This window comes from Miniopterus natalensis, unplaced genomic scaffold, assembly GCF_054644295.1.
Source record: "Miniopterus natalensis isolate mMinNat1 unplaced genomic scaffold, mMinNat1.hap1 Scaffold_130, whole genome shotgun sequence".
Taxonomy (NCBI): domain Eukaryota; kingdom Metazoa; phylum Chordata; class Mammalia; order Chiroptera; family Miniopteridae; genus Miniopterus; species Miniopterus natalensis.
In genome coordinates this window covers 26,131-38,370 of record NW_028269934.1, presented here as the reverse complement: position 1 = coordinate 38,370, position 12,240 = coordinate 26,131, and the positions used below count along the sequence as shown (strand labels likewise).

The 12,240-nt window shown below is 34.8% G+C and overlaps 1 protein-coding gene across 1 annotated transcript; it reads left to right on the top strand.

Annotated features, from left to right (window-relative positions):
• Positions 1-293: 293 nt before the first annotated feature.
• LOC148090351 (uncharacterized) lies at positions 294-11,934 on the top strand (the record flags this gene model as incomplete). Its single annotated transcript, XM_087813717.1, is given in 6 exon segments — positions 294-429; positions 2,089-2,126; positions 2,128-2,398; positions 3,262-3,450; positions 8,302-8,529; positions 11,704-11,934. Coding segments are annotated over 6 exon segments (1,024 nt in total), but the record flags the coding sequence as incomplete, so codon positions are not given.
• Between the last annotated feature and the right edge of the window lie 306 nt (positions 11,935-12,240).

Genomic DNA, 12,240 nt, shown 5'->3' with positions numbered 1-12,240 from the left:
ATTTTTACTGAGATATTCACATACCATTGAAATTCACCCTTTTCAAGTGTACATTCAGTAATTTTCAGTCTATTCACAGGTTGTGCAACCATCACCCCCAGCGTAACTGCTACACGACTTAACACTGGATTGTATTTCTCTCCATTTCTCTGCCATTTCTAGTCTCTCCTTAGAAATAGTTACATTTTTACTTGATACACATATTTAATATATTTTAAATGGGGAATATTTATTTTCACTATTTTAATTGAAGTTTGAATATTGAGTTGGTTTCATGATATTGTTACCTACAGAGTACATCTGGTTGAAAGAGAGAAGGCAGAACAAAAAGCAGACCTTTTGGAGAAAAAGTTAGCAGGTGCTAATGGATTCACTCCTTATATGAATATGACAGGACAAGAAGACACCTTGGGTAGTTTTACGATAAAGGTGAGAATAAATTTTGATTGATTTTCGAAGAAACAGGATTTTTATTACTGTGTGTTGCTCTGGGAGAGAATGGGCAATGCCAAGTTGAATGCTTTGTTGGTCCCCTTCTCGTCGGGGATAGAAGGAAGCAGTGCAGCACGGCTGACTGCAAGCCCTTCTGAGGAAGGACAGAAAGTGCAAGGAGGATCTGAAGGTCTAGGGATTCGGGATTCGGAAGAAAAGGTTAGAGGGAGTAGAGCTGAGAGAGAGCTGGGAGAAAAAGTGATGGTTAGGGAGTAAAATATTGAAGTGCTAAATTTCTGGTGTGGGTTATTTCCTGCTGCTGACAAAATCTGGGTTTTTGGATCTGGGTGTAAGGGTTGAAGAGGGGTGTAGGTGAAAGTTGTTTAAACAGGGGCAAGGAATTTTAAAGCTAAGTTGGTTGGATTATCTACATTGAACATTGAAATCCGGAATTATGGCATGAGTTGGGTTTAGAAGGAAGAGATGAGCCTGGTCACTTATTAGATGACAACAGGATTAGTAAACGATGTGATAGAAGAATGTTGGAGGACAATGGGAGACAGACAATTATCAAAGAACTGGTGAAAATTTATTTTTAAATTCTTAGACCATAACAGTTTATTATATAATATGAATGTATAAAACAAGGCCCATCGGAATCCAATTAATGTGAGGGGTTCCACTGAAAAAAATTCAGAACTACTTTCAAAGTATTTAAAAGTAATTTTAATTTTTAATTGCCTCTCTCAAGTAATTCACAATTACTTGAAAAAAGTAACAATTTTCTTTTTTTCACTTCTCTCACTAATCTGCCACATCTCTGAAAACTCTCCCAAAACAGAGTCCATGCAGCTCTGACCTTTTTTCCACTGCTTTTTAATTTTGCCTCTTTTTTCTAGGCTTTTAATGAGGAAAATCAATCATTACTTCAACAATTCTAGCTCTCTTTCTATTTCCCAGTTTCACATGACAAAAAACCCAGAAACTGAACTTGTTTACTCAGCTCCCAGAGTTGAAGGTGGCAAGAAGGCTAGAACTTATGAAGGGAGACTCCCCCTGCAGGAGGTTGGTGGGAGGCCAGGGGGAGTATGGCATTATCTTCTCTTTTTTTCCTATTTACAGTGGAAGCAGGATGATTACAGGAGCACAGGGGAAAGATTGGGGATGTATGTGACTTCTTTCATTCATACCTTTACATGATCAAAGTTATTAAGTGATGTTCTATAACCATAATTAAGTTTTCATGAAGAATTTCATTTCCCTGCCAACTTTTCACTTGATAATTCTGGCTTGTATCAGTTATTTTATTAGGAAACTCAAAATGCTGATTTTAAAATTTCTACCTTTCCTTCTACATTTATTAGCTCAAATTCTCTGTAAAGAGTTTACCCTCATAAACTGGGGTCGCTTGGTTAGCTGCTTCTCTAAGTTCAATTTTCTATGTTCTCAAAACTTACCTTTGTTTTAATACCTCTTGATGTTCTAGTTTGCTCTTTGGAGTATGACCCTTGTCTCTCTTATGATTCTATAACTTATTTTTTTTTGAGGGCCTTTCTCCTGAAGTTTCATGACTAGGTTTATATTTCAAAAGAGGGGAATTAGGTACCTCCAGATTAAAGTACAAATGGGAAGTTTAACACGTGTTGGCATGTTTAGGATGAAGGTAAAGCTCTCCTGGCCAAAAACTCTGAGAGAGAATGTTTTTCACTCTGAAGGACCAAAACAGGGGCAGAAAATTTGGGATAAATATCAAGATTTGATCCATAAGGAAAAACAAAAATGTAAATTAGACAGACCTCCATATTCATTCGGCTGGGAAACTAAAACTGCACAATCCCACTATCAGAAACTCCTCGGTCAATTGGCTTCCCTTCTGAGCAGCAGTGTTGTCCCCATCCCAGCCCCGGAGGAAGCTGTGAAAGAGAGGATTCGGGAAATTGGTGCAAATGAGCCATCTTGGGAGTCTGTAAGTGTACTGATGGACAAGTTATTCTTTCAGAGTTGTTTCTTTTAAGATGTGGATTTTGGTATTAGCCAATTCAGTAAACTCTGTGGCTCTAAATGTTACTTTTGATTTTATTACTAGAGTAATAAGAGAGAAGAGTATGTCCATTATTACAGCAGAGGTAGTGTAGTGTGTTTGTTAAGAGCACTGAGCTCTGCCATTGCCATCATCCAGGTTTTGCCTCAGTTTCATTTCTAAAATTTGGCAGGAGTAGGGGAGTGAGGGGGATTTGGTGGTGGTGGAATAATTCCAATCTCAGGGTGGTTATAGGCTTACATGGGTTAATACGTGATAAATGCTTAGTACAATTAAGCTCAATGAATGCTAGCTTAAAAATAGTGGTATGGTGAACATAATGTTTCCATCATGAGCAAACAGGTCGGTCAGTGCAGTGTAATAAACTGTCAAATAAGTTATTTATCTGAATTCATTGGTCAAGATTGAACCAGCAGGTTTAAGTGAGATCTCCCTGTTGTGTTCAAATCACTTTAGAAACATTTCACGACTCTTTACCACTGCAATTCAAAGGCAGATGAGTATTGCTTAAATTCAATGTGTCAGTAAAATCTTCTACACAGTAGTCTGTTTATTGTAGAGTTCCAATTTTTTCACATCCTCTTCTCAAATTTATCACACAATTTATTACTCAGTACTAACTAAAATGTCTTATATTTCTATATCAAACCTTTCTATTTTTTTGAAACCAGCATCTATTTAGTAACTTAATGTTGCTACAAAATCAGTATAGTAGAACTTGCACAGTATTGAAATGAAATAGAAATCATGGACTATCAGGAAGTTATATCTATATTTTTTCTTTACAGAGAACCAAAGGCCCTCGGCAGGAAATTCAGATGCTCACTAAGCAACTGGAGCAGCTGCATCATCGCCATGAAGAATCAGCCCAAACTGAAGAGAAGTGTAGGGATCAAAATAAACCCTTGAAACATCTGGAGGGAAAAGTGGCTGTTAATGACTTTTTTCAAGGGAGATTAGGCTTGGGCAGGAATAAAGTAAGAATTACGTGAAGTATAAGGCATTTCTTTGACAGTGAAAATGATCATATTTTGTTATGTTATCTGATGTTTAAAGCTGTCACTACTACTTACACTTTTTTAATATTGGAAAAGGGAGAAACATTTGTTACAAAGCATTCAGATTTTTCAGAAAGCCTCTCCTCACTTCGTATCTTCCGTTTCTCATTTTACACATATTTGGTGTGTATTGTGAGAGCATTTTATTAATGTGTTTCTTAATGTACTTTAAAAAGAGGGTCAGAGGATGGGGGCTCAAAGGAATGGCTCTGAAGGTGGAAGTTCAGGCACCGTGTCAGCTAGATACGGTGCGTACTGGGAGGGGCCCTTGGTGATATTCCTCAGTGATTAATGTGTAGACCATTACCTTCTGCTTCTCTAAATCTGTAAGGAAAACTCAGTCCTAAAAGTGGGATGGACATAGGCAGGGTGCAGTATAATTTATTTTCAGGAGATTTTTATTCTATTTCACTACCTCTCCATAGAATTGCTTGTCGTACTCATGCCTATGTTATATTATTTCTATAATTGCTATGGCCCAAAGTGTAATCTCACTCACTCACTCACTCACCATTTACTCGTTTAGTCACTCTTTCCATTCATTCATCTAATACGTATTGAACACTCAGTTTAAAAAACTTCCAGCACTGAATGAAGTGTACCAACAATGTCCTCCATAGAGTCCAAAGATGAATCCATCTCCTACTGCTAGTTCCTTTCCCATCTCCTTCCCAAAGAAAATCAGTCTAATGTATTTAATGTGTATCTTTTTGTTTATGTATTTTCTTTTAAATGTGATTTTTGTGCATATATTTTAAATCTGTGTAAATGATATTGCATTTAAAATATCATTCTACTCAGCATTTCATATATTTAAATTAATTGGGGATAGCATTGATTAATAACATTATATAATTTTCTGGTATACAACATTGTAATTCAATATCTGTATACTGTAACTGTTCCATGTGTGCTTATAAAGAATGTGTTCTCTGTTTGTTGGATATAAGTTTCCATAGGTAGCTAATGATCAAGCATATTATTCATATGGCTTAGATTGTCAGTATCTCTGATTATTTTTGTTTCTTTGATTCTGGAAAAGATATGCTAATTCTCCCAGTACAATTTTTGATTCATCCATTTGTCCCTACAGTTCTGTCAGATTTTGCTTTATAGCCTATTGGATCATATGGTCTTATGATGAACTTTGCTGTCTTGTTCTTTTGAGCACTAGAAAACATTTTCTTTTTTTGTCCTTTATAAAATATTGCTTTAAATTCTCCATTTTCAGAAGTTATGGTTACTGATGCAATTTTCTTTTGGTTCATGCTTGCTTGAATGTGATATATCTTTTTATCTTTCTGTTTTTCTCTGTGGTAAAAGACAATATATGGTTGTATTGTTAAAAATACAATTGGAGGACATCCAGCCAATTGGGGAATTTAACACATTTACATTTATTGCAATTATTATTATATTAGGACATATTTTTGTTAACTTATTTAATAATTTCCATATATTTTATTCCCCTCCCCCCAGAGGGGCTCTATTTTCCAGGTTTCTTTTAGATAGATCAATTTTTTCCCCCCTGCTTGTTTTAAATTTATATATTCCACTTTTATTCTGATGCTGGTGTTATCTAATTACAAACAACACTCTTATTTACTTAATATTTACAAGAATGTCATGCCTGTTTAGTCTCTGACCTCAGTCCCCAATTATGTTATTTTCTAAATTCTTTTAAAAAATGTATGTTTTTATTGATTTTTAGAGAGAGGGAGATAAAAACATCAGTTGGCTGTCTCCTTCATGCCCCCCCACTGGGGATTGAGCCTGAAACCTGGGTAGTGCCCTGACCGGGAGGTGCATGAGTCGACACTCAACTGCTGAACCACACCAGCCAGGCTATTCTCTAAATTCTTAATTTCTGGGCTGTTGAATATACTTTTTCTGTTTTCTTTAATTTGGTCCTAATTATTTTTAGATAACCGCTAAACTTGAACAAGGTATTTATTTGATCACCTCAGTTGTATATCCCTTGAAGCAACATCCTTTCCTACAAGAGTTTTTAACAATTGGATCTGTCTGGCAAACTTACTGATACCACATGTGCCTCATAGCATTTTTATTATACCCTCATATTTTAATGACAGTTTGGCTGGACATAAACTTCTAAGTTCTTTCTTCATTAAATTCCTTAAAACTTCCTCCTTGCATCCCCCCTTACTGTTGAGATGTCTGATAGCAAAGTGAGTCCCATTCTTTTGTAGATGATTTACTCTTTCTCTCAGGAAGCTTTTAGAGTTCTCTCTTTTGCTTTGATGTTCTTAAATTTTGTTATAATATGCTTAGATGTATGGTTTTTCCTTCTCTCTCTTGTTTGGCACTTTATGAACTTTTTAATATAAGTCTTTCATCTGTCAATTTCATCACTTATTTCAACATTTTATCCCCTCCATTTATTTTCTTTTGATTTCATTTTTCACTCTTCTGTTTTATATACTCTCCTGCTGTGATTAGTATCTGAAGGTTGGATTCTAAGTCTATCCTTCATTTCTTTGTGTAATGATTAATTTTATGTGTTAACCTGGGTAGGCTTTGGTGCCCAGATGTTTGTTCAAAAAGCAGTCTAGATGTTGCGTTTTAGGTCTAACATTTAAATCAGAAGACTTTGAGTAAAGCAGGTAATCTCATATAATGTGGATGGGCTTCATCCAATCAGTTGAAGGCTTTAAGAGAAAAAGACTGGGACACCCTTAAGAAGAGAGATTCTACTTACAAACTGCCTTTGGATTTAAGCCACAAGGTCAACTCTTCCCTGGGTCTCCAGCCTGCTGGCCTGCCCTGCAGAATTTGGACTTGCCAGGTCTCACAATTGTGATTGGCCAAATCTCTGTCTCTCTCTGTCTCTCACATGTACACATATACACACACAGGCACCTGCACATGCACACCACCCTATTGGTACCGCCTCTCCAGAGAACCCTAATATACTTTGCTTAAAAAAATAGTTTATATATTTTTATCTTTTCCTGTTGCCTTCTATCAAAGTTTCTTAGCTTTATCCATCCTACTTAGCTCATCTGTGTTGTTCATTTAAACTATTATTTTTGTCATATCCAATATTTCTACTTGGTTGTCTTTATAATTTCTTAACCTGTTAATGTCATTCCTTATCTCCTGAGGAACTCCTTTAACTTTGAGTAAAATTAAGGTAATAATTTTTGCATTAAACTGAAAGTGATCAGGGAAAACATGGCCTTATCCTAAATTTCATTTAGTGGCAAATGAAGAATTAGTCCCACAGAATACATTTAACAGAGGACAAAAATTAAGTAGGTTAATGATTACACTGTATGAGTTGAACTATTCAATATAAATTTTATACTTGTCAAAGTGGCAACTTGTAAGTACTGTTTACATTTTACTCAGCTTTGTAATGATATAATTTTGGACAAATTAAAAATATATTTTTGATTCTCAATATTTAAAAATGCTTAAATGAGATTAAGATACTTATATTAATAATCTACTTTTTCAGATACCCATAATTTAAATACTTATAATTTTAGTCTGATCATTTTTGATAATTTGGTACATAAGCTCTTTCCCTTTAGAAGATCTTTATTTTATGTATTCCAACAGGATTTTATAATGAAGTCTTTCTTGTAAAATTTGTTCTTTGTTCTTTTGTAGATTTTCTGCTCACTATAAACAGCTTATTATACCATTTCTATTTGAAATACTTATTACTAATATAGATAAAAGTCTTTGATATGTTTATATTTTTATTAAATATCTACCACCTTATTGAATTCACTTATGTCAAATAGTTTTCTTTACTAGAGTTCTTATGTGTTCTGGACATGATTGTATATTATTATATTATTTTTTAGGAAATAAAGTATTTCTTTTAGATTCTCAACTTACTGTTCTGAGTTACAAAATATTCTTTTAGATTTTTATATTTTCAATATCTATGCATTCTGTATGTTTCTCCTTCCTAATATAGTGTGTTTTCAATTCCTTTCCTCTTTAACCAGGCTTGCTTGGGACACTTATTTTATCTTTCCAAAGAACCAGTCGTTCTTTTTTATATACATTTTACTAGTTTTTTATTTATATATAATGAAAATATATTATCTTTTAAAAATCCACATCCTTTCTTTTTCTATTTTTTTCTGGTAGTAATTTTATAAATTACAGAAGATTAGAAAGAATAAAATTAAAATCATCCAGAATTCTACCACTTTGAGATAACTAGTGTTAATACATAGGTATATTTCCTTCTGACTATTTTCCATGCATATTTTGACATAATTGAGATAGGCACAGTATATTTTTATCCTGCTTCTTTCATTTAACTATATCATTAGTATTTTAGCAGAAATTTTTGAAAACTTGATTTCTAGGAAATCTATAATCAATCGTATGTCACTTATTTAATTGTTCTTTTTGATGTTTGCATCAGTTTTTTTTTTTCATGTTGTGAATAATGTTGTAAATGATACCTTGGTGCATGAATTGTTATTTAAATATTGGGTTATTTCCTCATAATACATTCCTAGAAAAGTTGAGTTAATCTATGCTACCACCTGGTGTTAGTAAAATTGTCTGCTTAACTGTACCCTTGTTAGGATGGAGCCATCACTTTTATTGCCATATTTTACTTTCTGGATTATTTTAATTATGCATATTTATTGTGAAAAAATATTTTACTTATGTAAGTATTGTTAAGTCTGCAATTTATGAGTCTAGAGTAGATCTGGTATGCTAGTGTAAACCACCATAAAACAGAACTTTATTTCAATACTGTTGATTTCTTCAAAGGAAAACTCCAGGACTAAGAATTCCCAGATAGGCGAGAACAGCAAAATGTTTAAACAGCTAGAGAAAGACAACAAGCAACAAACATTATTGAATATTAAGCAGAATTTGCAGATTGCGACAACTCAAAGATTAGAGGAAGAAATTCAGCAACTTCAGAAACAGCTCAGCGACTTGAAATTGTCAAATAAAAATATGAAAACTCAACTGAAAAGAGTAAATGTCCTTAAAGTAAGTAAAGGCAGTGAGGCTTTCAAATATTTATTTAAGCTTTGGTTTGTTACTATTCTAGCTGCATGTTTCTCATTAAACTTAAAAATATTAACATTAAAATTACACACATACAAAAATATATATATTAAAGCATATATGATAATAAAATTTGATGCCTGCAAATCTACTACTAATCTTTAAGAAAACAAACTATTATCAATCCCGTGGAAGCCCCCAAGTATTCCTCTCCATACTCCTCAAAGGTAACTTCTAGATCCCTTGCTTTTTGTTTTACTCTTACTTTATTGGGGTAGTAGTTAAATGTTTTAGTCATTTTGGGGGCTCTTCTTTGGGCCTTCTCTATTTCAAGCTTCAGTTGTAGTATTTCTTTTTTTTTTCTTTTTCTTTTTAATATATCTTTATTGATTTCAGAGAGAGGAAGGGAGAGGGAGAGAGAGAGATAGAAACATCAATGAGAGAGAGTCGTCATCAATCCGCTGCCTCTCGCACGCCCCTGACCGGGGATGGAGCCCACAACCCGGGCGTGTGCCCTGACCGGGAACTGAACCTCGATCTCCTGGATCCTAGGTCGATGCTCAACTGCTGAGCCACGCCCGGCTGGGCCAGTTGTAGTATTTCAAATGTATACCTTTTATCTTAAACCACAGGTACACTAAATACTTATTGATCAACTTTTTTTATCAGCAATATTTCTTCACTGCAGAACCACTTATTTTCTCTGTTTCTGTATGTAATTAGCACAGGCTGTACTGTAAGACTTTTAAGGACATGGAACACTTGTTAAACCTCTTTAAACCTCCAAGTGCCTAGTTTATAAAAGTGTTCAGTGACTGTTGGTTATTGATGAGTACGGTGGTGGCGAAATGTCCTCTTCATTCATAGATTGTGGGATTTTCCTTCCTTTCCATGTATCTATTACCTCTTAAAAATAAAAAAAGAAGAAAGGATAGAAGCATGAATTATCATTCATCACGCCTGCCTGTTATTTAAAAAAAGAGATCTAATCGCAGTCATCTCCCTTTCCCTCAACCTTAACCTTATACCCTCACAGGACAAAACCATTAAGAAGTTCAGGCAATCTTTAATAAAAGTTGAAGCAATGAAAGGGAAGGCAGTTATGAAAACAGATAACTTGAAAACTACATTAGAGTTGGCCAAGGAAGAGGCAAGATGGGACAAAGACAAGGCCCATCAGATGTTAGATGCTGCCACTCCCGAGTTCTGCACGGCAGATACACTTGAAGAAGTATCAGGACCACCACAAGAGGTTTTTAAAAATATTATTATTCTCATTACTCTATTAAGATTCTTTAAATTGAAGTAATAACACCCACCTCAACTTAAACTCTATCTAACTTAGACAAAAGGGAATTTATTGGCTTATGGAATCAAAGGAAGTTAAACAACCAGAGCTCTTGGAGGGCAGAGATGCACCTGGACCCTAGGATGAGCACCTGGAAACTTATAAGCCTTTTTCACCATTTCTTCTTGGCATCTTTCTGTGTGTCAGCTTGTCTGTCTGACTGAAAACCACAGAGTTTTATAGTTAAGAGCTTTTGGGACAAGAGAGAGGGTCCCTAGAAAGAGTCTTTATAAGCCCAGCTTAGATCAAATGCTTATCCTTGGTGAATTCACACTGGCAAAGGATGGGATATATGATTATCTTATCTTAGGTTTTTGTACCCATCCTGTGACTAACCAAAGACAGGGGGAGCAGGGATGTGAAATAATGGAAGTTCAAGGGAAACCATGTGTTTGGGGTTGGGTCACTTTCTAGGACAAGAGGGTAGTGCTTCTAAACTTGCCTAGATTTTCACTATATTATAAAGCAGGTATTTTAAGAATTCTTAAAAGCCTGATAATTTTGGGCTGTTGTGGGATTATGTATGCCGTACATCCATATATTACTTTCTTAAGAAATATGTAACTTTAACCAATTCTCTTGAGAATCCTAAAAAAATCACATCATGAGACTATCATTTTCTTTTTCTCTTTTTTAGCTTCTGCATATTCACGTTCTTGATTTAAAAAAAAAATCTTTATTGATTTCAGAGAGAGGAAGGGAAAGGGAGAGAGAGATAGAAACATCAATGATGAGAGAGTCATTGATCGGCTGCCTCTTGCACGCCCCCTACTGGGGATCAAGTCTGCAACTCAGGCATGTGCCCTGACTGGGAATCAAACTGAGGTCTCCTGGATCAATGCTCAACAGCTGAGCCAGGCCCTGCCAGGCTCTTGATCGTTTTAATTCTTCTCAGTGTTCCTGATTATATTTTCAGTCAGATCTCTTCTCCTTCAGGCACTCTGTAGTTTACTCTTCATTTCTCAGAAGGTTTTGTCTGAGTTCCATCATCACATTTCCTTAACCATGAAGCATCTTAGCCATCTTTTTTTTGGTCCATTTCTATTCTGAAATACCACATTTAGAAAGGTGTTTTTCACCCCATGTCTGCAAATCATTGTCTAATTAATATTTAATTCATATCTGGTACCGTGTCAAACATGTTTCACCTGCTTGATGGCTGTTTGGGTGATCCTGCCTTTCTTCCAGGCCGATTTCTTTTCCTTCCCCACTTGTCAGTGTTCTGATCCACCAGGTTTCAGACTTGTTCTGCATAAATTTCCCCACTTATGCATCCTCCTGTTTCTGCAACACCAATGGAAACCAGCTGCATTCTCCAGCGTGGATACTGGAGCTGCCTTTGCTGGTTTATGATATTTCCCCACTTAATGCAAACTGAAGTCTGTGGTATTATCTAGTTATGCTTTATGCATGATTTATGGATGCTTTTATCTGCTTTCCTTGTTGATCACTATGGTTTTAGGAGGATGGGTGGAGAGAGATGTATTTAGGGGACTACTACTATTACCATATAGGAAATCGGAAGTTCAAAAAGAAATTACCTTCCAGATGAAAAATAAGCAGCAGTAAAACTAGATTTAGTCTATAAAAGTGAAAAAATAAGAAAAAAATCTTAAAAGAAAATTTAAAATAAAGACTACTTTTTATAAAGGGACTATTTTTCTAGCTTAAAAATATTTGAATATAGAATGTTATATTTCACAAAGAAATGTTTAATGAAACTAAATTTCTCATACCAGTTTCACTGTACACAATAAATAGGTGACCAAAACTAATGACGTCTTGATTTTTATGGTGGCTCTTTGCAGCGTGTCAGCTTTAGAGAAACTATAATGAAGATGTTGGGATTTAACATGAAAACAGCAGACAAGGAAATTATCACTCACCTAAGGCTTGTTATCCAAGCTTATGAAACATCTAACAAATCGAAGATTGCTTCTGATTGTGAGCCTGGACAGAATAATGCATAAAAAAAAAAGTTTCACCTTCTCATTGCTGCCAACAAGAACTCAGCAGATATGGACATTTCCTCCAGCATCTTGAATATAGCTACAAGATAAATAAAATGCTTTGGAAAATTTTTCTTGAATCTGTTCTCTCCTTTGATGTTTGGCATTCAACTTTTCTTTGTCATAATCATAAATGTGCTATATATTTACTTATGGTCTAATCTAGATGACTTGTACTATATAATATCCAATTATATTTATTATTAACTCTATTTTAAACAGGATATTAATCAGAACTTCTATTTAGTTGGAATATTTATATCTATAGTTAACAGCCTGTTTCTAGAATGAACAATTTATTAGGTATACCCACTTAGGAATCCAGGTAAAGTTGTA